Source organism: Cavia porcellus, unplaced genomic scaffold, assembly GCF_034190915.1.
Source record: "Cavia porcellus strain 051 isolate PalLab524CR breed Dunkin Hartley unplaced genomic scaffold, mCavPor4.1 scaffold_3, whole genome shotgun sequence".
NCBI classification, from domain to species: Eukaryota; Metazoa; Chordata; class Mammalia; order Rodentia; family Caviidae; genus Cavia; species Cavia porcellus.
This window is the reverse complement of record NW_026947486.1, coordinates 80,957,868-80,981,536: the sequence shown is the minus strand read 5'-3', so window position 1 is coordinate 80,981,536 and position 23,669 is coordinate 80,957,868. Positions and strand designations below refer to the sequence as shown.

The 23,669-nt window shown below is 44.4% G+C and overlaps 2 protein-coding genes across 5 annotated transcripts in view; one reads left to right on the top strand and one right to left on the bottom strand.

Moving 5' to 3' along the window:
* Window positions 1–373: 373 nt before the first annotated feature.
* On the top strand, window positions 374–4,391 carry LOC134475495 (homeobox protein ESX1-like). The gene is made up of 4 exons (XM_063246337.1): window positions 374–531; window positions 1,098–1,262; window positions 2,351–2,636; window positions 4,031–4,391. Exons 1-4 carry the CDS (start codon window positions 453–455, stop codon window positions 4,116–4,118), a joined length of 618 nt encoding a protein of 205 aa, XP_063102407.1. The 5' UTR covers window positions 374–452; the 3' UTR covers window positions 4,119–4,391.
* Akap14 (A-kinase anchoring protein 14) overlaps window positions 2,088–23,669 on the bottom strand; it is a 55,827-nt gene continuing 34,245 nt past the window's right edge. Inside the window, exons 6-7 of one of the 4 annotated variants that reach the window (XR_010046638.1) lie at window positions 5,582–5,694; window positions 2,088–2,383 (exon numbers count right to left, since the gene is read on the bottom strand). Coding sequence is in view for 1 of the 4 variants with exons in the window: in XM_063246339.1 (XP_063102409.1) it covers window positions 5,655–5,694 (40 nt within the window). In the remaining 3 variants the exon portion in view is untranslated. Of the gene's footprint in view, window positions 2,384–4,606; window positions 5,695–23,669 lie in introns of those variants that run through there. The other 3 variants (XR_010046640.1, XR_010046639.1, XM_063246339.1) reach the window with 3 other exon arrangements.

Genomic DNA, 23,669 nt, shown 5'->3' with positions numbered 1-23,669 from the left:
TGGCATAAGGTGGGGGGTGGAAACGGAACAGTTCCCCAGGGTCCCTGGGACTAGGGCGAAGTCTGCTCCCCCTGCCCGCGTATTCACACATCCAGCTGTGCCCCCTCCTCGGGGCGATTACTTCACTTGCCCCTTTGAGAAGGAACTCCCTGGGCAGAAAGTGTGTCCCCCATTTGCCCCACTGTTCCTCACTGCCCAGCAGTGTTCTGGGGGACAGCCTTCCATCTTCTTTGCTGTTTGGGGGCCACTTCCTGGCTGCTCCAGTGCACAGCCCTCGCCACCACCACCACGCTGAGTGGTGCGACCCCGGGCTGGAACCCTGGACAGAGGACAGGATACTGGAACCTCTGTGGCCCACACTAGGCGCGAAAAACAGCGCAGGAGCAGGGACTGCGCATGCGCACAGCTGCCTCAACGGCTGACTAAAGAGCTGACTGAAGGGCGCTCCAGACATGGAAGGCCCAAAACTCAGCCAGAAGGATGTGGCTCCCCAGAGCCTGGGAGTCCTGAAGCTCCGCAGGGAAGTGCAGGGTCAGTACCTAGTTGGTACGGCTGTGGCCAGATACGGCACAGGAAAACAAAACTTTTCTCAGAGAGGCCTGTGAATGAGAGGCCGCTGTGCCATAGCCACTCCTGCCGCTGGCCTGTGCCAACACTGAGGCTCCCGGGGCGGCAACCCCTTGCTTTTTCTGCCCCTGCCCTGGGCTTGAATGACCCCAGGTGCTGATTTCTATCCCTCTCTCCTCTGGCCTCCCTCTGTCCTCCCTCTCTCTCTTCCTATCTCGTCTCCCCTGCCCCCCTTGCCCCACACTCTCAGCTGCCCTCCCTTTCCTTCCACTTTCCTGCCTCTTTTCCTCTCTGCTCTTGGCCTCCCATATATTCCCGTTCCTTCCCCACCTCCCTGGCCTCCCTCCTTCCCTTCCTATCTTCCATTGTGCCCCCATCCCCCTTTTCCCTGCCTGTCTCCCCCTTCCAATGTCCTCTCCTCATCCTCCATCTCCCTGCTCCCTCTTCCCCGTTCCCCTCTCTCTTCCTCCTCTGCCTTTCTTCCCCTTCCTTTGCCTCCTCTTCCTTTCTCTGGTTTCCGTCTTTTCCAGATGAGAAACCAGGAGTGACCTCTGTGGTTGGATCCAGAGGGGATGATGGGAAGAAAGTCCCTGAGCAGAGAGCCTTGAAAGGAGAAGGGGACTGTGTAACAAGCCTGGCAGCTCCTGGCCCTGACAATGAAGACAAGGAAAATCAGGAGAGTGGTAAACTTCAGGGTCAGTGCTTGGCCTGGGATACACACTATGGAGTGAAGTCCCAGAAAACAAACTCTCGGAGGACCAGTGGGTGGAAGGCCAGTGTCCTACTATCTCCTCAGCCTGCCAAGCTCTGGCTCCTTGGGTGGCTCTCCTTGGTCCCTTCTCTCTCTCTGTGGCACCTTACAGAAGAGTAAGGGACAGGAACAGATCAGACAACAGCTCAAGTCTTTACACGATTTACTCACACATCAAATACTATAAAGCACACACACAAACAGGTGTGAGGCCCAGTACTGGTTACTCATAGGTGCATGAGACTAAATCCAGGAAGTTCACTCACTGAACAGAGGGTCTGGACCAATTTGAGGCAGGCTGGGAGAGCATTCCCTTCAGAAGGACATCTGCAGGGTCTGTGACCCTTGAGGTAGAGTACTGGCTCAGGAGCAGCTTGGCCTTTCCTTGGAGATCTTGCCTGGTTTGCAGCTGACAGGTGCCTCTCTTCATGTAGTTTGTGGTGCACTCTCCTCCCATCTTACCTGTGGCTCCATCTGTGGTAGTCTGCCCATCTGTTCTTGGGTGAAACTAGTGAGTTTCTTTAGGTGCTGCTCTCTTAGAGTTCTTGGAATTCTTTGCCTAGGCTGCCCGTACCTGTGATATTACAATGTGCTTGACAGGACTGCTGGTCATTTCCTCACACCCCTTACTTGAAAGCCCAGATAGCTGCCTGATTTCTCTCTCTCTCTCTCTCCTCTCCCCTATCTCCCTTCTCCCCCATTTTCCATCTGTGTTTCCCCTCCCCATCTATTTCCCCACCTTTACTCCCTCCCAACTCTCTCCCAATTTGTCACCCTCTGCATCTCCCTCCCCTTTCCTGTCTTCCCTGTCCCCTGCCTCTGTCCCCTTTCCTCTTCCTGTCTTCCATCCCTGCCCTCACATCTCCCCCTTCCTCCTCTCCCTCTCTGTTCCCTCTGCTCTCCTGAGCTCTCTGCACCTTTTCCCTATTCCTGCCTCTCCCTTGCGCACCTCCCCATCTCTTCCCCTCTTCCCTTGCCTTCCCTTTCTCCCTCTTCACTCCATCCCCTTCCCTCTGAGTTTCTTCTTTCCAGATGTGGAGCCAGTGGTGACCTCCCTCGTTGTCCCTAGAGAAGAGGAGGAGAAAGACACTAAGAAGAACCTGGAGAACATTCCTGAGCAGGAAGCAACAGCAGGAGAAGGGCTCTGCTTGGATGCAGGAGATGCCTGGCCCAGCAAGGAGGACCGGGGCTATGAGCAGGAGCCAGGGCAGCAGCAACTGGGAGAGCCTTGCCTCTTCTATGATGTGTCCAGCAGGCTGCAGCTGCAGCAAGTGGAGCGCATCTTCCAGCGAGCTCAGTACCCAGATGTGTTTGCAAGGTGAGCAGCTGGCCCTAGAGGCCCCTGGGTCCCCAGGACAGGATCTCCTTCCTCCTGGAGAAGCTTTGGTGTCTCCCAGACCTGCCCCTGTGCTCCAGGGTGAAAAGCCCAGTGCCTGTACCAGGGTGGGGATGATGCCTGCTGGGCATCAAGGTCAATATTTTCCAGCAGTGTATAAATCAGCAGTGCCCAATCTTCTAGAGCTTTCACTGATTCAGACAGCCTTATGAAGCATGTGTGCCAAAGGTTCACTACCACTAGAGTAAGTGAATCAAATGAGAAGATAGCCACACACCCAGTTTTTAAATATCATTAGGAGACATCTCTTATTTTCTATAGTAAGGATTAAACCCAGGGGTGCTCTACCTCAGGCCTTTTTATTTTTATTTCTCCACATCGTGCCCCTCTGAGTTACCCATGCTGACCTAAAGCTTGCCATCCTCCTTCCTCAGCATCCTGAGTAGCTGGCATTACAGGTGTGGGCCACCACACCCAATGGACCCAACATTTTTTGGAGTCAGGATTGACATCAGGGTGAGGAGAATGAGGCATACAGGATCACATTTTGCCTTTCTTTAAAATTCTGATGATTTCATCATCATAGAAGTTTTTTTTCTCACTGTGGTGCCAAATCTCTACAATCCCAACACTCAAGGTTGAGGCATGAGAATCCCCATGTATTCAAGGCCAGCATGTGCTAGATACTCTACTGAGTTCAAGGCCTGCCTGAAATACATAAAAAAAAACCTTGAACCAAAAATAAATGCTACATTAAAAAATATTCATCTCGCTGACTATAGTGGCACACATGTATAAATCCTAGTTCTTCTGGAGGCTGAAGCAGGAGGATCCTCACATGATCACAGCCAATTTGTACTATATACTGAGTTCAAGGCCTGCCTGAAGTACACAGCAAAACACTGAATCACTAATAAAAAAAATAATGATAATCATACTGCATTAAAAAGTATTCACCTTGCTGAATATAGTGACACACCCCTATAATCCTTGTACTTCTCTAGGTTGAGGCAGAAGGACCCCAATATTAAGGCCAGCTTTTGTAATTTATTGATACCTTGTCTCAGATTTTGAAAAGGGCTGCCTAGTGGCATTGCCCAGTGTTAGAGCCTTTGCCTGGTATGGCTGAGTCCCAGACTCAACCCTCAATACTGGAAGAAAAAGTAATCTTAAAACCCAAGGCTCTCTTTTAGTACCTCCTTAAACTCTGCACATGAAGAAACCTCATCCCTGACATAAGCATGTAAGCAGGTAGTACAGAAAATGGGCAGAGAAGCAGGGCAGGGGGAACTTAGACGCATCACCTGTGCGTCCAGATGTTTCCTGTCACCTAAACTTCCACACTGGCCAAACACTTACTGTTTTCTGCCCCTCAGAAAGGAGATTTCAATACCCACGTGTGTTATTGAAGCCTCAGTGTCCGTTAGTAGCCTTGACAAGGATTCTTCGGAAAAACCACTCTAGACAAGGATTCACCTGGAAAGCTGCAGAACATCCATGCTTTCCTCCTGGTCACTCTCTGGCTGCTGTGTTCTCATTACCTTTAGCACCTTTGTTAAATAAGTTTTGAATTTGGAGGTTTTAGAAAGCAGGGATGGGATTAGTAAACCCCAGCATATGGAAATTTGTCAGTACCAAAAGCGACATGACTTACTAATGGAAAAAACTTAAAGAACCAGATTGCTACTCTGATTCCTTTTACCAAATTAAATATAAGTACAGTTTATCTCTTTCTAACAGTGATGTGTTTTTTTTTTTGCGGGGGGACACTTCTCTGGGGAGTCGTATTGGGTTCAGTCTGCCCCAGGAAGCCTGAAGTCATGACCTACATGATGCGAGAGTTCAGCTCTTCAATTATTAAAAATATTTAAACCATGTAAAGATGCAGCTAAATGAATAAATGTATAAAGGTATAGGCATTTGAGAAAGGAAATGAATCATTCACACACAAGGCACATGCTCTCTTATTTACTGATTGATTCTTATGTTGCCTGTAGGGTAGGGAGGAGATAGTTTAGAAGTCCAAGAGCTGTTTGCTGTCGATTTTTTGAGTCTGGCCTAAAGCTCTCACCTTCAATTCTCTGGTGGGTGTGGTGTGTCAGAAAATAGCAAACATTGCTCAGATCCTCACTGTTAAGGTGGATGCTGGGGAAAACATCTACAGACTGCTAAAACGGGAACAAACACCAATCTAAAATACAGATCTGCTGAGCCTGGGTACAATAAGGTTAAAGGTAAATCGAGTACTCTCAAATATACAGCTTGAAGGTATGGCACAAATTGAGTTGTGTGAGAGCATATTCTTTCAAAGTGTTTCCAACTTCCAAGGATTTTCAGATTTTGGTAGTAGGATTTTTCAATACTGGCTTTTGTGAAACTTGTTTGGTGGAGCAGAGTAGAGGATCATGATCCAGATCAGATTCTTTAGATACCGTGTGCTTTAGATACTTTTCATTGGTCCGGCAGTGATACTGATTGCAGGTTTTGGGATCAAAGTATTGGCTGGCATTGGAGAGTATACATGGCCATGAGTAGTACTGAGAACACTGAAGCACCATACACTCCTAGATGTTTATTAGCTTTCCTCAACAGTGCACATGTGAGCACAGGGAAGGGAAGGAGATGCACATTTGCTGGTGGTTTTAGTGACTTCCGACCTGGTTCAGCTAAACTTTCCTTGACTCCGTAAACTGAAACACCAAATCAGTCAGGTGGGGAAGCATCCACATCTCTGTCTCAGCAGGGCAAGCCACAAGTGCTTGCCCATTACCAAACCATCCTCTTCAAAACTGTTTAACTCAGGGCCCCAAGACACCCTTAAGAAAGCCAGTTTTAAAAGCCACCCTGCTCCACCTGTTACTCCAGACAGAAGAAGGGTTTTTTAATAGAAGCTGTTCCCCTCAGTGAGAGTTTTAAGTAGTGCCCACCTTATCCCTTGCTTGGCTTCCTGTATCTGGAATGAGGTGGGAGTGGAGGCAGCTGTACACTGATTGGCAGCTGTCAAGGAGGCAAGCTTTTCAGCATCCTTTTCCAAGCATACCTGAAACAGCAGGGACAGACAGTTTTGTCAGCGATACTTATGTCCAAGAGTGGGGCAAAAACTCAAAAGAATAAGAAAGATGGGAGGACAAAGACAAAGTCCACAACTAAGCTGAAGGAAGGGGCGTGCAATGTTAATTTCCCTCGGAAAATTGACTTGCAAGGAAGGGGCTTCTCCTAGCTGCGCCCACAGTCCTCAGAGGCATAGGATTGCATGTCACGGAGCGCTTTTATCATGCAGTTATCTTTTTGTTACCAAACCAATGCCTTTTTCCATCTGATTGAAGATTTGGTTTAAGTAACTGTAGGTCAAGCAGAGGTGATGTCAGAGCCAGCACTGTCCAGAAATTTGTCCCCCAGTGTCTTGGGCCACCTGTGGATGTCACCTCCAGTGCACTCTATAATGCCACCCCGTTCTGAAGCCTAACTGCAGGTAGGTTCTTCTGGAGCCACTGTCACCCATGCCTCCTGTGCCTGAGCCTTCGTTTGCCACCTGCCTTTCTCAGCTGGCCTGGAATGGGACTCTGTTGCAACCTCTGCAACCCTCCTTTTGTAAGCTAAGTTCTTCAAGGCAGTTATTCCAAAGTTTTACTCTGCCATATTCAGCTTGGGCATAATGTGACATCAAAAGCAGTTCCCCAGATACTTGATACATGAATTAAATAACCCTAACAAAGTCTGCACCCCCTTTTGCTTTCTTTGGTATATTTGTTCCTGTAGATTGGTTTTAGTTTTTCCTTTTGGTAGATCATGAATTCTTTATTTTTCACTAACTATCAAATTCTTTTGTTTTTTGGTTTTTAAGTCAGTTTTTATCACAGTATAGTTTACATACACTAAAAGATACAAATTTGATGTGTATAATTTGGCAAGGTTTCACAAAATAACTGCCTAACCTCAGTCCACTTCCCAAAATACTTTTTGTGCCACTTTCAAAGTCTGCATCACTCTATCTCTGCCTCTTGGTAGCCAGAAGCTGATTTCTATTCCTATAGCTTGGTTCATCCTTCTACTATTACAAGTATTCCTACATTGCTATAGGTTCAGTTTTTTCTCTTTTTTATTTTATGGAAAAAATAAAACAAAACTGGGGCTGGGAATTTAGCTCAGTGGCATAAGTGCCTGCCTGGCAAGTGCAAGGTCATGAGTTTGATCTCTGATACTACCAATGAATAAATAAATACATAAAACTCAAAAAATATAATAGGAGAATAACAATAATTAATACATTGCATATTGTTATCTTCAAACTGTTTACTCAGAGTACAAGATACAGGCATGTAAAACTGTCCGAACAACATTAGCACAAAACTTTCTTTTTAATGAACTAAGAGAAACTAGTAGTATAACTGCCTTTGCTAGGGCAACAGAAACACTGAAACTACACCCAGGATTTGGAGGCAGATTTATTTTACATAGATGGGTACTGATAGGGAATCAGTTGTCCCTCAAAGTGTCAGGCCTCAAAGGCCCAGGAAGGCACGTTTTTATGGAATTGCAAAAGGGAGGCAGAGGTAGAGTACTTGGCTGGCTTTGATTTGTTCTTTTTTTTTTTTTATCGGTACCGGGGATCAAACTAAGACCACGCACTTGCAAGGGAGGTGCTTATACCACTGAGCTAAATCCCCAGCTCTTGTGATTAGTTCTTACAATGTGCATCACAGTGATCAGCCTTTTCTAGGCGACAGTAGTACTAGGAACTTGTAATAGGAACTATTATGTGGGAAACTAACACTGGCTAGAGGGCATTTTCTGCTATATCCTAACTCTTGGGTTTTGTTTTGTTTTTTTGGTACTGGGGATCGAACTCACAACTGCATGCCTGCAAGGCAGCCGCTTATGCTGCTGAGCTAAATCCCCAGCACACTATCTTGTTTTTAGTTTGCTTGTTCATTTTGTTTTTCTTTTCCTTTCCTTTCCTTATTAGCATTATTGTTTTTGTGCATACAATGACCTATGAGCAGGAATTTCTAAGGCAATATCCTTTAAAAAGAATGGCAGGGAAGATCCCTTTCCTGGAGGTGACATCTTTGAAGCACTGTTCCTAGGCCTATGCACCTCACAAAAGTTTGCCAGATACCCATGGTGTTTTTAGCCTGACCCACACATTGTCTCCTCTGCTATGGGTCACCCCGTCCTTGCTGTGGATCTGGGCTTACATGCACATGTGAGGTGGGGCGAGGCAAGTTGCCAGGCAGGGCAGAGCACATCGATAGCAATAGCAATGTGCAGGCCCAGTGTGGGGAGTCTTCCTGAGGTCCTCCTCAGAGGGCTTTCTGGGAAGGTGGCAGCAATCCTCTTTCCAATGTGCCTCAAGTTCTGCTCACTGTACCCCCTCTCTGTGGCCCATGGAAAGGCACTGGAGTTATCAGGCCCAGGGGTCCTCCTGCTTCACAGAAATAACAGAAGACTGTATCACAGCCAGAGTGAAGATTCTTCCTTTCTCCTCCACCCCTAAGCCATAGAGGATGCTCCTGCACCCCTAAACTAAAACCTAATCATACCTTCAGATGTTCTTTGATCATCCTTGAGCAAACCCTGACTATTGCTATTTAAACATGGATGAAAATCTTTCTGATTAGTGTCGCTCAAAGCAAGGAGGAGGACCCCAAGCAAAGAACCATAACATTCACTGAAAAGAAGCAAGTATTACTATTTTTTTTTTTATTCTTTGTGGTCCTGAGGACAGAAACCAGGGCCTTCTTGCTCAGGTACATATGTAACCAAACCTTCTGATTACTGTTGTGAGACTGGGTTCTCTTGCTAAGTCATTAAGTTGCCCACACTGGGCCACTGGGCTCAAATTGGCAATCCTCCTGCCTCAGCCTCCTGAGTGCTGGGATTACAGGCCTACCCAGCACACCCAGCTCTTTCACGTGAAATTGCCACAGTGGAAAATAACAACAAAATGTCCACTTTTTTTAAAACCATGAAATGTTTCGCTATATTGTTTGCTTTTGAGGAATCCCTAGCAATTCATGGACTCTAAGGTAGTCAGCTGTCAGAAGTGGTTAACAGTGAACACCAACTTGTACTATGCAATGATTGCTAATGTGAGGTATCACGGTTACATTCAAATTTCCTTGGCTCATCAACCTCTAATGTCATCACACAATTTCCCGGGGTAAGGAGTGCTCTCTGTTTTTGGGAAAACATCTTCTGCTGTGTTGACCACTATTTTCACACCTGTCCTCTCTGTTCTCCAGCCTTGGTATCTGCAGGTATCAAAGGTCAGCAAAGCGCTTGTGTAGAACTTGGGGCTTCTGCACAGAGAGGACTGCTACCCAGAGGCCTTTGAGGCACTGAGGAACATCTAACAACACAACTTGCATGTCCAAAACTATCCTTACGGAGGATTTTAAAACCTAAATTTCTTATCTCCCCATGTTGACCATGTCCTTTTATTTCATGTCTTTATTTTTCAGAGACAAGGTTTAGCTGTTGCCCAGGCTGACTGCAAACTCTTGGGCTCAAGCTCTCTCCTGCCTCAGCTTACCATGTGGCTGGGTTTGCATCTGCCTGCCAGCACACCTGGCAATCCTGTCTTTTTTTTTTTTTTTTTTTTTTTTTTGGTACTGGGGTTCGAACTCACAACCTTGCACTTGCCAGGCAGGTGCTAATGCTGCTGAACTAAATCTCCAGTCCACCCCCATTTTAAAACATTCGCTTCCTCGATGCTTTTAAGGATCCCCAAAACAAAGCTGCGGGATCTCCACAATTAAAGGCCACAGGATACTACCAGACTGATCTGACCCTTTCTAGTCTCTTTGCCACCTTGAGACTGAAAGCCAGAGTATTCCCGAAGCACAATTCCTGCACATCGCACTCACATCCTTTGGACACACACTAACAATGAACACTCTTGTGACCATTCAGGCTGCCTGGAAGAACCGTGGCTACCCTCTCCCATAACAGGCAGTGTCTCTAACAAACATATGCTTCACGCAGCTCTGCTTCTGGGTTGCAGGAAAATTAACACGCGGTGGTGACGATGGCACAGGGAATGTTCCATTGCGGCAGAAGGTAATTTCCACCGTCTGAAGTTTCAAAAGAGAGACTCCTTCTAAAGCCACACAAAGCATTACTCTCAAAATGTATCTTTCAAATATTTCAAAGGCAAGGTTAGGAATTAATGCATGTGAGAAGCTGATTTTTTAGGAAATCTCTCTGGCTAGGGAGCATAGCTCCGTGGTAGAGCTTCTGCTTGTCCTGGGTGAGGCCCTGAGTTACAGCTAGGCACGGCCATAAAATAAAATAAAAAATAAAACAAAAAAACCTTTACCACTGGCTACCAGCAAATTGCAGGGCCTGAGACAGGTGGTCTCTGTACATGTTCACCCCAGTTGAAAGGTTACAACAGTCATAGGATGAGTGTAGTAGTCTTAGCATTCCATAATCTAAAGTTTGTTTCCTATCAAAGCACATAGTCTCCTCAAGACAGGAGTAAAATCCAGTGTTTTAATAAGAGAAAGATTACTGTAAATGTATGCAAGCTAGGGGAATGGAGCTCACTGTGAGCTGTTTTCAAAGCAACAGGAAATACATTTGCCAGAGGTACAATCCGGTACTGTGCCTGCAATTCAGAACCCTCCGAGTGTGGGAGCAGCTGTGCTGTTCGCCATGCACTGCTCACGTGCCTCTCTCAAGAAATGCTAGATTCCTGGAAGAGGAACAATAGGACTTAAGAGAACCCTCCACTGGTCTTCCTGGTGATTAAGCCCAATGTGGTCTCATTTAACTTCTCCCAGCACAGGGCATAGACTAAAGTTTAGAAAAACCTATGTGGACAGCCTCTGCCGTATGAATTTGTTGTGTGTGAAGACAGAGACAACCACTTAGAAGAAAACAAGAGACATTATGGTAGCCACTATACATCTACTATTGTCTTGCTTTGAATTCTGTGTCACTTACATTGTTTTCTTCTAATCTTCTTTGTTCTGTTTTGTTATGTTTAGCTTTATCCTTTCTAAAATAAAAAAGAAACCCCTGGCAAAGGCTGACCCCAGAGTAGTGATCAGGTGTAGGGAGCAGTTGGGTGGGGGTGGGGCCTGGCAGCTGGAAACTTACTGTGCCTGTCAGCCAAGGGTGCTCAAGGAGGTGGCTCTCCTCAGCTGGGCTTTCTAAGAGGAGACAAACAGAACCCAGAGTTCTGTGCCAGTGTGTTTCTAACATGATCGACAGCCCTATCACAAAATCAAGCAAAAGGGCTTTTTTTTTTCTGTACCGCCTCTCTTCCTCTTAACTGATCAGCTGGAGGAATTACAACACAGTAGAAACACCCACTATGAAGGAGGGAAAGTCAGGATCCATAGGCACATCTCACAGTGCACCTAGCCCCGGCCCAGGTCCTCAAGCCAAGCACATCAAGAAAAATGAAAGATGGTTCAATTTCTTTATTCTAATCAGAAAATGTTTCCAAGAATGTCCAGTGAATTCTATAGGCCCAGCCCACACACCATAATCTTGGCCCAAGCAGGGAGTCAGAGAAATTCAAAGGTGAAATTGGTTCTTCGGAGATATATTTGACAAACAGCCTTTGGCTTCTGGTGTCCTTCTATTAGGTGAATGCATTCTATTGTCTCTAAAGTTCAAACTCTACTTAACCATCATCTTAAAACAGTGTGCAGTCCATTAATTACAAACAAGAAGCAAGAAGGCCGCACAGGAGCTTGGATGCTGGCTGAGATGGGGGTTTAGGGAGATCAGGAGAAGACATAACCCTGAAGTGGGTTGAGGCCAGAAATCACAATCTATTCACTTATCTTTATCCCTCTTATCATTCCTTCTTCCCAGAACCCTGAGGAGACGCTAATCCCTGGGTACAGCTAGGTGGTATTTTGAATATTTTTAATATCCCCCTCAAAATCTCAGGTCCCTTTGTACCAAAATACTTGTTCTTCCTGATGGTGGGTAGTCTTAAAATACCACACGTGAATATCTCATCTAGATAGAATTATACTGGGAGAGATTTTTCAAATGAATGTCTTTAATTTTGTTTACCTGTTAAGCTCTAGATCATTTTGTTAAATCAACACACAACATTTATACATATTCGTGGGAACAATACTATAGTTTGGTACACATGTACGCTGTGTGATCACTTGATCAGATTAACTAACATTTCCATTTCTTCAAATATTTATTATTTCAATGTTTTAGGAAAATTTGAACTCTTATAGTTATTTTGAAATGTACCATAAATTGTACCACCTATGACTCATGCGCCAAGGTAGACTCTTTGTATCATGGAAAACTCTAAAAGGTTTGCCATCACTATGATAGCGTATAGTTCTGCTGTGCTACAGAACAGCAGAAAGAATTTCACATATCTGACAACATTTCACTTCCCATTATCTATACTCTTTCCATCCCCTCTCCCTGTAACATTCCTAGTGTTCAGTGACCACTATTCCAATCTTCTGAGATCCATGTTTTAGATTTTCTAAATGAGTGACAACCTGCAGTATTCCTCTTCCTGTGCCAATCTTCTTTCATTCAACTTGAGGTCCTCCAGTTCCTCCACCAGGCTGTCACATATGAAAAGACTTCTTTATTTTTGTGGCCAAAAAATATTCCATTGTTGGGGCTGGGGATTTAGCTCAGCGGCATAAGCGCCTGCCTTGCAAGCAGGCAGTCATGAGTGAGTTCAATCCCTGGTACCGATAAAAAAAAGGAAAAAGACAAAAAAAAAATTCCATTGTGTGTGTGTGTGTGTGTGTGTGTGTGTATGTATATGTATATATATATATATATATATATATATATATATATCACATTTTCTCTATCCATTTATCTATTTATGGACACCTTGGTTGATTACATATTTTGGCTAAGGTGAATAGTGCTTCAATCAACATGGGTATCACTTCAATATACTGATTTTACTTCCTTTAGATAAATACCCAAGGATAGCTCGGCAGCACAAGTGCCTACCTGGCAAATGTGAGGTCATGAGTTCAATCTCCAATACAAAAAAAAAAAAAAATAGATAAATACCCAATAGTTGAATTGCCAGATCTTACTCTAGTTCTATTTTTAGTTCTTTGAAGGAAAGACAAATCAAAATCACAATGAGGTATCACTTCACCTCGGTTAAAATGGTTATCATCAAAAAAGACAAAAATAACCAGTGTAACAAAAGGGATCTCTTACACACTGCTGCTGGGAATGTAAATTAGTACATGCAATTAGGAAAACAAAATAGAGGTACCTGAAAAAAAGTAGAAGGGAATTCACAGGGTTGCATATTTTTAGTACAAGAAAAGGCAAAATGCCAAAGTCTTTTTATTTTGTTCAGTCTTTATGTTTTATATATTTGACGCTTATCTTACACTGTTCAGGTTGTTATAACAAAACCCTTTAAATAGGATGCTTTATAAACAACAAAAATGTATTCTCCTCTCATCTGGAGGCTATAAATTCAAGATCGAGGCATCAACAGCTTCAGTGTCTCCTGTGGACCTATTCCTCTAGATGGCATCCTCCACACAGCCTCATATGACCAAAAGGCGAACAAGTTTTCTTATTTATCATCTTCTGAAACAATACCCAGGGTTTCACACATGCTAGCTAAGCACTCTATCCCTGAGCTACATTATCTTCAAGCTATGATATTGCAGATTAGGTTTTAACATACAAATTTTCAGGAAACACAAATATTCAGACCATATCTCTACAGTTTTCATTCTGTCACAATTTGTATAACCATTTAAAGAAAATGCCAGGGGCCAGACAGTTCAGCAAATTATCATTGACATTTCTTGCTACTATCACCTCCAATAAATTTCATCTCCAGAATGATGACTCTTGACACTTGTAGGGGTTCTGCAAGCAAAAGGAAAATAAAGGGACACAAACACCAAGGGTCAGCAAAATGACTGCCACCTGACTAGCATAAGCAGGCCGCTTTTTATTGAGATAAATAACAAATAGACTCATATTGCACATGCTTAGGTTATATAACTTGTTTGATTCTTGTCCTTATGAGATCTCATGCTCTTATCTTGAGGGGATGTTTCAAGAACTGCATTTTCTACCAAGACATTGTCAACCAGATGTGTCCAGGATAAGATGCAGCTTCTCTACAGAAACTCTACAGCCTCACAGAGAATATTGGTCAGCTTTTCTAGTCGGCATCAAAATGGCTGCCACCCACTGCTTACAGGAAAAAATGGTTTATTTGGCTCACAGTTTCAGTTGATGGTCAGCTGACTTGAAAACAAGAATGTCATGTCAAGCCGGGCGTGGTGGCTCACGCCTGTAATCCCAGCCCTCAGGGGGCTGAGATGGGAGGATTATTGCGAGTTTGAGACCAGCCTGGGCTGGTGAGCTCAAGGCCAGCCTGAACCACATAGTGGACCCTGTCTCAAAAAAAAAAAAAAAAAAAAAAAAAGAAGGTCATGACAGAAGGGCATGGTGCAGTGAAGCAGTTTACTTCATGGTGGCTGGGAATCAGAAGGCAGGGAAAGGGCACCAGAAGGAAGAGTCCAGGGACTATATATAGGCCCACCTAGGTGCATGCAAAAGCGTGCTTTAAAAATCTCCGATGTGTTTTAATCTAGTCAAGGTCCCAATCAAGATGAGATGGAACACACATAATCCCCAGAACATAAAACGTTAACTTCTCATCCTACACCTTTGCTTATTCTGTTCCCTAATCTGTTTTGTTCTTCATTTATTCTTCTTCAGCTAGCCAAGTGATCAAGTCTTATCTATTTACCTCTCATCTTTCTTAGTCCTGTCTACCTCATTTATTTTCCTTTCCTTTTCAACCAACCTGTTCTATTCCAGCTGTCGTCTTCCTGCCCTGAAATATTGATCATTTGGCAAGAAAGTTCATACCCAGAGTTCTCCCACTAAACTTCACTCTTCATGATATAGTTCTTAGTCTCTTATCTGAGCAGTACCTGAAATCTCCCAAGGAGTTTCTAAATTTTTGTTTTCCCCAGTACAGCAGAGTGGTGCTTTTCCTGTAACAACAATGAATCAAGATCATAATCACAAGTCTAATATTCTGAGGTTTTACTTTGAACCAAGTACTATGCTAAGAAATATGCATGAATTATCACTATTGCTATTTTGCATTTGATGAAACTGACACAGAGAAGTAAAATTACACATTCAAGATCACACAGCTAACAATTGGCCACAATGGAATTCACTGAGTCAAATATTCAAGGCAACTCTTTGAATTTAAGAAGGAAACATACTGCTAATGCATGTCTCCACATTTCTTTCAAGAGAAAAATGCTAATTAACAAAAATATAAGTTGCAGGTTCATTCATCATAATGTTCCATTAGCCAAAATTACCCCATAGCTAATGCAGTATGCTGAATTAAGTATTTTTAAAAATAATAATGGAATAATAATGGCAGAGAATTTCCCAAAATCAGTGGCACACTCAAAACCAGTGATGTGGGATAGTCAAAGAACATTGTTCAGGATAAAACACAAAAATTCCACGCGGAGTGATGTAAACGCCTGCCTGGCAAGTGCGAGGTCGTGAGTTCGATCCCCGGTACTGAAAAAGAAAGGACACTACAAAAATGAACTAAAGATGCCAGGCATGCCAGAGAAACAAAAGAAGAAAGTGAAGCAAGCGGAAGCCAGGCTGCAGAGCCACGAAACTAACCCAGCAATGAGTGAGGCCTTGGGCAGCAGGCCCTGGAGGACCCGGCCCAAAAGATGGGGCAGGAAGTGACCAGGTGCGTGCCTACGGCAGCCACGCATGTCGCCGGGTGGGGACTTGGAAGAAACGTGCGCTGTTGGGTGCATGGTAAGCCGGGGGGGGGGGGGGGGGGGGGGGGGGGGCAGCTGCAGCCTCTGTGCTCCGGGCAGTGGGAGATTTGGGCCTTGTGCTCACGCCCCCTGGAGGCCCCCTTTCCTTTTCTCTTGGCCCCAAAAACCTTGCTTCTGGAAATACTTCCGTAATCATAGGGTTGGCGAGGTTGTTTATTCAAGTTTATTTTATCTATTTATTTAGTCTTTTGGAGACAGGGTCTCACTATGCGGTTCAGGCTGGCCTTGAGCTCACTCTGTAGCCCAGGCTGGTGTGGAACTGGCAATGATCCTCCTGCCTCAGCCTCCGGAGTGCTGGGATTACAGGCAAGCGCCAACCCATCCAGCTGTCTACTCAATTTTAAATTCAGCAAGCACCACACTGTTGGGAGCAGCCCACTGGGCGGGTCCAGGGCCCTCAGATCCTGACATTCGTAGACCATCGCCATGGGACCACTCATCGATTTCAGGCGGTCTCAGCTTGGGGCCACGATAGCCAATGGCCAGGAGCCAAGCGTGGTTCAAAACGCAGGAGCTGAGGGAGCTTCCCCTCCCCTTTGTTTAGCTGTGGGCTGGGCCGCCCGACTGACCACCTGGGTTTAACTCAGCTCCACCACTTCGATAAGAGCCAGAAGAGGAGGCCCGGGTCACAGGTGTCTGACCCTTTAAACACCAGGGGGCCTGAGGTGGTTCCTGGCCCTCGTGGGAGGATCCTGTTCCTCCTGGGGAGGGGAAGGGCACACCCCAGAACTACTCAGCACCACCACCTGTGCAGGTCTGTGGCAGCACACGCATGTGATCCTGCACTCTGGAGAGGCTGAGGCAGTGAGTTCGAAGCCATCCTAGGCCACACAGTGAGTGCAAGACCAACCTGAACTATATAGCAAGACCCTGCCTCAAAACAAACATACAAACTAAAAATAAAACCACCACCATCAGCTCTTTTGCTGAGAACTCCACTGCCAGTTCCTCTTCCTCTTTCTTTTTGCTTTCTGCCTGTTCCTGCCACTACTGTCCTGTGATCTCCAATAAACACAGGTCCTTATCTCCCTGTAGAGTGTGTGCTTTCCCATCATACAAGGAGCCTGGGCTGTTTTAGCTCATTCAGCGGTAACAGTGGCACATATTAGGAGGCCAAAACAGGAGGATCCCAAATCTGAGCCCAGCCTGGCTAATTTAGTGAGACCATGTCTCAAAATAAAGGATTGCAAGCTGGGTGTGGTGGTGCATTCCTGTAATTCCACTGAGGGTGCTGGGAGGCGGCTCAGTAAGAAGGCCCTGGGTTCAATCCCTAGTGCTACAAAACACCAATTATGTCGTGCAAGCTTTTGTGGGATCCTGTGTTTGTAAGGAGATTGAGTACTTAAGGTTGATCCTAGCACTAGGGGGAAAATGCCTAAAAGTTTAGTGGCTTAAAATATTACAAGTTTAGTCTGAGAGTGGTGGCTGTAATAATAATCCCAGCATTCTGGGAGGCTGAAGCAGGAGGTTCTGAGTTTGAACCCAGCATGAGCAGTCTATTAACGTGGTGAGAACCAGTTTCAAAATACAAAATAATATCAGGTTGGGGATGTAGCTCAGTGAGAGGCCTTGGTTCAATCCTTGAGTGGTTGTAGGGGAGTAGGAGGTAGTGGTAACCCTGACATGTAGGTTCATTCTCTGGCCCATGATACCTGCTTTAGCTCCTGCCATCATACTTGCATCCCAGGAGATAGGGCAAAGGGGGACACATTGGTTCTTACTAACGGTCTGACCCAGGAAGAGCACCCACCCATCTTTCTGCCTAGTCACATGGCCCAAAGAAGGCTCAGAACTGGAGTGACCCGCAGGGCTACCCTGCTGAAATTCATGCCTTCTACCAGCCCAGGAGGCAGGGAGGGAGGGAGGGCCAGCCCCTGTTCCTACCATGCATTCACTTGGATTCATCCTTGTGTTCTTGGAACTGCAGACAGGGATTGGCAGGTAAAGGAAAGAAAGAACAATCCAGAAAAGAACAGAACCCAAGAATCCTGCCCTTCGTGGCTGTTCCATGAATCTGAGAGACAAAGAAGTCCGAGGCACAATGACCACATCCACAGACAACACCGAGTATTCGGTGACACCAGTCAGTAACACCGTCCCTGGAAACTCTGCAAGATTTCTAGGAATTGCAGGTCAGGGGATATAGCCCTGGAGCATGAAGTGGTGACCAGATGGACTTGGCAGAACCCAGGCCCGGAGAAGGTGACTAATTTTAGGTAGGAGGCTGAGACAGGAGGATTGCAGATTCAACCCCTCTCTGGGCATCTTAGTTCCTCAGAGACCCTGATCTCAATAAAAAATTTAAAAAGGTCTTGTAATGTAGCTCAGTGAAAGCCCTGGGTTCAATTCTCAGAACCATCAAAATAGGGAGAGAGAGAGGGAGGGAAAGACAGAGAGAGAGACACAGAAGGAGAGACGGAGACCCTTCTGAGGCAGTGTCAGAGAGCATTTTGATTAGTGACTCTCAGGGCTGAGGTGCTGGCTCTAGAGTGTGAGTTTCTGGGATCAGGGTGATTTCTAGACAGTTCTGGGTAGAATTAATGGGACCGGCTTTCTTTAGAAGAATTTCTGTGTGATTCTGTTCAATGAGACCAGAAGAAAAAAGGAGGGCCGCGGGCTTCTGTGCTTCCAACACTCCCACATCCAGTGAGTGTAAGTTTGAATACTTGCAGACACCTACGTATATCCAAGTGTATGTGTCTATGCCTCAGATTAGCTCAGGAACCCGCACTGCACCAAGCCTTCTCGTTCATGCAGCTCGGTGCATTCATCAAATGTGGACGTCCGCGGATGCAAACAGTAATGGCATTACTGCAAACAGTAATGCTTTATTCACGTCCAACAGTGGAAAGAGCAGGAGAGGGTGATGCCCTAGGCCACTGCAGTGGTTCTGGTTCTTCCGGTGACAGATCCCGCACACTGGCCCAGCCAACTACTCTACTGTGCCCAATCTCTGACTTCCTCCTCCTATTTTAGAAATTGGAAAGCTTCACACTTGTTTTCCCAGGTTCCTTTGCAGTTGGTTGCCAACTATGCTGTTGGATTTCAGGAAGTGTGTACATTCCTGATTTTAAAAAAAAGGATAGTCACCAGTGACCCCGTGCTTTCCCCACCTCTGCCTCTTCCTGTGTTGAATGCTGATGCAATACCTGGAGCTACAGCAGCCACCTTGCTGCACCAAGAGGATCACAGAGTATCCAGCTCTCTTATTGTCCCACACGCAAAGGTGGCAGGAGACACTTTACCTCCAGATTCCTTGTTTGGGGAGAAAATATAAAAAATCGTGTGTGTGTGCATATTTATGTGTGCCCACAGTGTGCACCTAGGTCTGTATGTGTGTGGTACTGGGAATTGAACCCAGGGCCTTTGCTCTGAGCTTCATTTCTCTTTTTATTTTTTATTTCTTTTATTTCTTTTTTTTTTTTTTTGGTACCTGGAATTAAACTCGTGACCTCACACTTGCTAGGCAGGCACTGTGCTGCCCTTATTTCTTAATTTTGCGATAGGATATTGCAAAATTGCTAAATTGGCCAGATTGGGCTCAAACTTGCAATCCTCTTGCCTCAGCTTCCCAGGGTGCTGGAATTCCAGGTGTGGTCCTGATTACCTTCACACATCTTTGCTGCTCAGTCATTCCAAAGCCCTTTCCCCAGTGTAAACCGTTCCGAGGCTCCTTGAGAGTTGGTACTCCAGGATTAATGAGTTGGAAAAGTGAAAAGCTTAAATTACGGTGATAAAAACAAACTGGCTGCCTGCCTGAGCAGAGACCCCTACTCCGAGTGGTCGGGGGGGGGAGGGGCAGGAATTAACCCCAGGCCACCCAGAGCCCACTGAGGGCAGCAGAGGGACCAAAGCTCCATGGGATCCTGATGGCCCCTCGGCAGTTGGCAGCTGGCATTTCCCCTTCCACAGTGCTGCAGCAGAGGCAAAACAGTCATCCACTGCTTGTTCAAAATTTAATTTTTGCCAGCTGTGGTGGCACATGCGTACAATCCCAGTACTCTACAAGGCTGAGGCAGGAGGATCAGCACAAGTTGGAGGGCAGGCTGGGATACATAGTGAGTTCAAGTCCAGCCTGAACACATAGCAAAACCCTGCCTCAAGCAAACAATAAAAAAAAAAGTAAAAAAGAAAAATACAGCCAGAGATACAGCTCAGTGGCATAGCACCTGCCTGGAAAACACAAAGTCTTCAGTTTGATTCCTGGGTTAAAAAAAAAGAAGGAAAAACAAAACTGGGTGTGGTGGTGCCTGCCCATAATCCAAGCATTCAAGAGGCTGAGTCAGGAAGATTGCAAACTCAAAGTCAACCTGCACGACACAGCAAGGGTCTGTTTCAAAAACAACAAATCAAATGTGTTTATTATTTTTTTGTCTTTTTCTTTTTTTTTTATCGGTACCAGGGATTGAACTCACGACTGCCTGCTTGCAAGGCAGGCGCTTATGCCGCTGAGCTAAATCCCCAGCCCCTGTGTTTATTATTTTTTATGCTACAAAGATAAAACGAATTGTATGTTTACTTTAAATTGCTGTCAGATGGACAGATTAATAATACTGTCACTCCCATGACTTCTCAGAGTTTATGTCAATGCTGCCTTCATTAAAAATAAGACGTGAGCCCCTACAGAAGGTGGTGGCAGGGACAATGGGTGGTGCCGCCCTGTTTCCTGTCAGGGAAATGTGGCTGGGTCCTGCTGTCGCCCCATAGTCTATTGAGGATGCTCTGACTGTCTGAACACAAAGGGATAAAACTGAGCAGAAATGAGTGAGTTTACAGCACATTGGGACTTAGAATTTGAATTCAGGAGCTGGGCATAGTAGCACACATTGTAAACCCAGCACTCTGGGAGGCTGAGGCAGGAAGATCTTAAATTCAAGCCCAGTCTGGGCAACTCAGTGAGACCCTGTCTCAAAATAAAAAGTAAAAAAAAGGACTGGGATGTAGCTCAGGGCAAAGATTCTGAATTTAACTGCCAGTATCAGGGGTAAGAAACAGAAAAGAAAAAAGGAATTTTTTTAAAAGTCCATTTTTACTTTATATTTTTAAAAATTGTACATAATAATTATATTACATTTCCCCCTTATTTTTATTTAGGAAATTTCCAGAACTACTGCTTCATCCGAACTCTTAGAAGATTCACTGATGGTGTTTGTTTATACATCACCAAGATGTCTCATCTATTCCCCCACACAGACATTTGGTCAACAAACATTCATCCTGTGACCTGCGGCATGTCTGACATCGGGATGGATGGAGCAAGAGCTATGGTTTTGTCTGATTTCTGCGGCCCATGAGTGACCTAAGTTAACTCCAATTTGCTTGAGCAAAATAAACCTCACTGGCTTCATCAAAAAAATTCTATATGGATGTATATCATATTCAAACTATAGAAGATCAAAGGCAAAGAGAAAATCCTGAAAGAAACCAATTAAAGACAATGGGTGGTAGAGAATAAAATAAAATATTTAAAGTACTGAGACAAAAAAATAGCATCAACCTAGATTTCTGTATCCAGTGAAATTGTCCTTTCAAAGAGCAGAAATAAAGATTTTGTCAGACAGAGATAATTGAGGGAACTGGTCATCAGACAACTGCTTTGCAATAAATGTTATAAAAAACTCTTCAGGGAAAAAAGCTATATAGACCAGGAACAGATTTACATAAATACTGAAGAATGTCAATGAAAATTAAAAAACAAGAATATTTATCTTATTCTTTACTGAGTTAGCAGATAAGTTTGTTTACAATATAATGTTCACAATTTATTCAGTGATTACAGCGTAGAGGTAAGTTAAATGAATGACTGCAGTGTTGTTAGGAACAACAAGGTTGGAAGACAAGAATCGGAGAAACTGTGTCATAAGGTACTTGGGCTACTGGTAATGTGATATTATTATTTGAAAAGTGGTCCTAGATTAGTTAAAAGGGTACACCACAAACACTACAGAAAACACTAAAAATCTTTTTAAAGAAGTGTAACTACTATGCTATGTAATGCTACAAAAATGGAACATACCTAAAAGCTCAGTAAAAGCCACAACAGAGCTGGCTAGAGTGGCACAGGCATGTAATCCCAGCATCCTGGGAAACTGAGGCAGAAAGATCAAAATTTTGAGAGCTGCGTAGGCAACTTAGCAAGACCATGACTCAAAAATAAAATTGGTTAAAAGGGGTGGGGATATAGCCCAGTACTGCACTACAGTGGTTACCTAGCATGAATGAAACCCTGAAATGTGAGAGCCACATGTCCTGGCAGCACTCTAGGAGGCTGAGTTGGGAGGATCATAAGCTCTAGACCAACCTGAGCAACTTAGTGAGACTCTCTCTAAATAAAGAAAATCAGCTGGGGATTTAGCTCTGTGTAAAGACCTTGGGCTCAATCTCCAGTACCATAAAAAGGAAAAAGAAAAGAAGAACAGGCAGGCAAGGAAGCTAGAGTAACAATGTTAGTTTCACATCAATCTGACTTTTAGGGAAACTTATCAGGGATAAAGAGGTCATTACATAATGATAAAGGAGTTGGTTCTCCAGAATTCATTATAATTCTAAATATGGATTTCCTAATGACAGAGCATCCCAATGCATGAGGCACAAATGGACAGACCTTGTACCTGAAGACTCCACACTTCTCTGGGAGTAACTGAGTAAATTCAGTAGGTTAAAAAATCAGTAAAGATACAGCTGGACTAAGAATTCCATCAGTACACTTTATCTAACATATTTATAGAATACTTTACCCAAGAACAGAACAATACCCATTCTTCTTAAACTTACATGCAAAATTCATCGGGATATACCACATTTTGGCCAAATACCATACTTTAAAATAACATGTAGTGGCCAGGGATTTAGCTCAGTGGTGTAAGTGCCTGCCTGGCAAGCTCAAGGTCATGAGCTTGACCCCAGTACTAAAAACATACGTAAAATAAAATAACATGTAGGTCCAAGAAGAAATCTCAAGAAAACTTGAAAAATATCTAGACCTAAATGAAAATGAAAATATAACATGTCAAACTCTGTTGCCAGTAACAGTAGCAACTCATACAGGGAAATTTAGACAACTGAATGCATATATTGGAACACAGGGAAAATTTAATACTAATACTCCAAGCTTTCACCTTAAGAAACTAAAGAAAGAAAAGCAAACTGAATCCAAAGTAGGAAGAAGGAAAGACATACCAAATGTAGAACAAATATCAACATTTAAAAATATTCGGGCAGGCTAACCAAGAAAAAACAGAGAGGACATAAATAAATGTTAGTGGAGCACGATAGCACATGCCTGAGATTCCAGTTACTTGGGAGGTAGAGGCAAGAGGATACAGAGTTCAAGGCCAGCCTAGGCAACTTAGCAAGATCCCATCTCAAAACAAAAAATAAGAAAATCTGGGATGTTTCTCAACAGTAGAGTGCTTGGAGCGCAAAGCCTTAGTTTCAAACCACAATACCAAAAGAAAGGCAAAAGTTCCCACATTAAAAAATGAAAGAGTGCCGAATATGGTGGCACAATCTATAATCCCAGTACTCAGGAGGCTGAGACAGGAAGATGCCCATAAATTCCAGGACAGCCTAGACTACATAGTGAGTTCAAGGACAACCTGAGCAACACATCAAGATCCTGTCTCAAAAAGACGGGGCAGTGTTATAGGTAGCTGAGCTAGTTAGAAATATTATAGGCAGTCAGACAGGGCTAGGGCCTAGAAGAAGCTGGCACAGGGGACCAGATGTCTTATGACCTTGGAAGAGACACACACCTCCTGATGTGGGCCAGATCTCAAGACAGAAGACAAAACAAATGTAACCCTACCATAAGTATAAACATTAGGGATTAGGTATGGATAACCTTGAGAAGCCAGGAGTCACCATCCCAACTCTCTACCAGATGAGTCATTGATCCCTAAGAATGCTCAACTGTTACCTGACTCACTTCCCCATTCATCCCTAATTTGGTCATTTCTACTGGAACTATTAATCTTATTGGTTGATGATAGTTCTGTCCCACTTCATGCCCATCTGCCTGGAGAGGTCCCAGTTTTCCCCACCTTAGACCCACCTCACCTCATGGTTTTACTCTATAAAAATCCCTAGAAAAGACAGAATCTTTGGCAACCCACTCAGGACCCCTTGTATCTCTCTCTCTCAGACAGAAGCTTTCTTTCTCTCAATAAATATTTCT

Coding starts and splice junctions, on each gene's coding strand:
- LOC134475495 (XM_063246337.1), top strand. CDS start 453: ATGGAAGGCCCAAAACTCAGCCAGAAGGATGTGGCTCCCCAGAGCCTG. Junction 1,263..2,350: donor GGAGAGTGGTAAACTTCAGG/GTCAGTGCTTGG, acceptor TCTTCTTTCCAG/ATGTGGAGCCAGTGGTGACC. Junction 2,637..4,030: donor TACCCAGATGTGTTTGCAAG/GTGAGCAGCTGG, acceptor TCTGCCCCTCAG/AAAGGAGATTTCAATACCCA.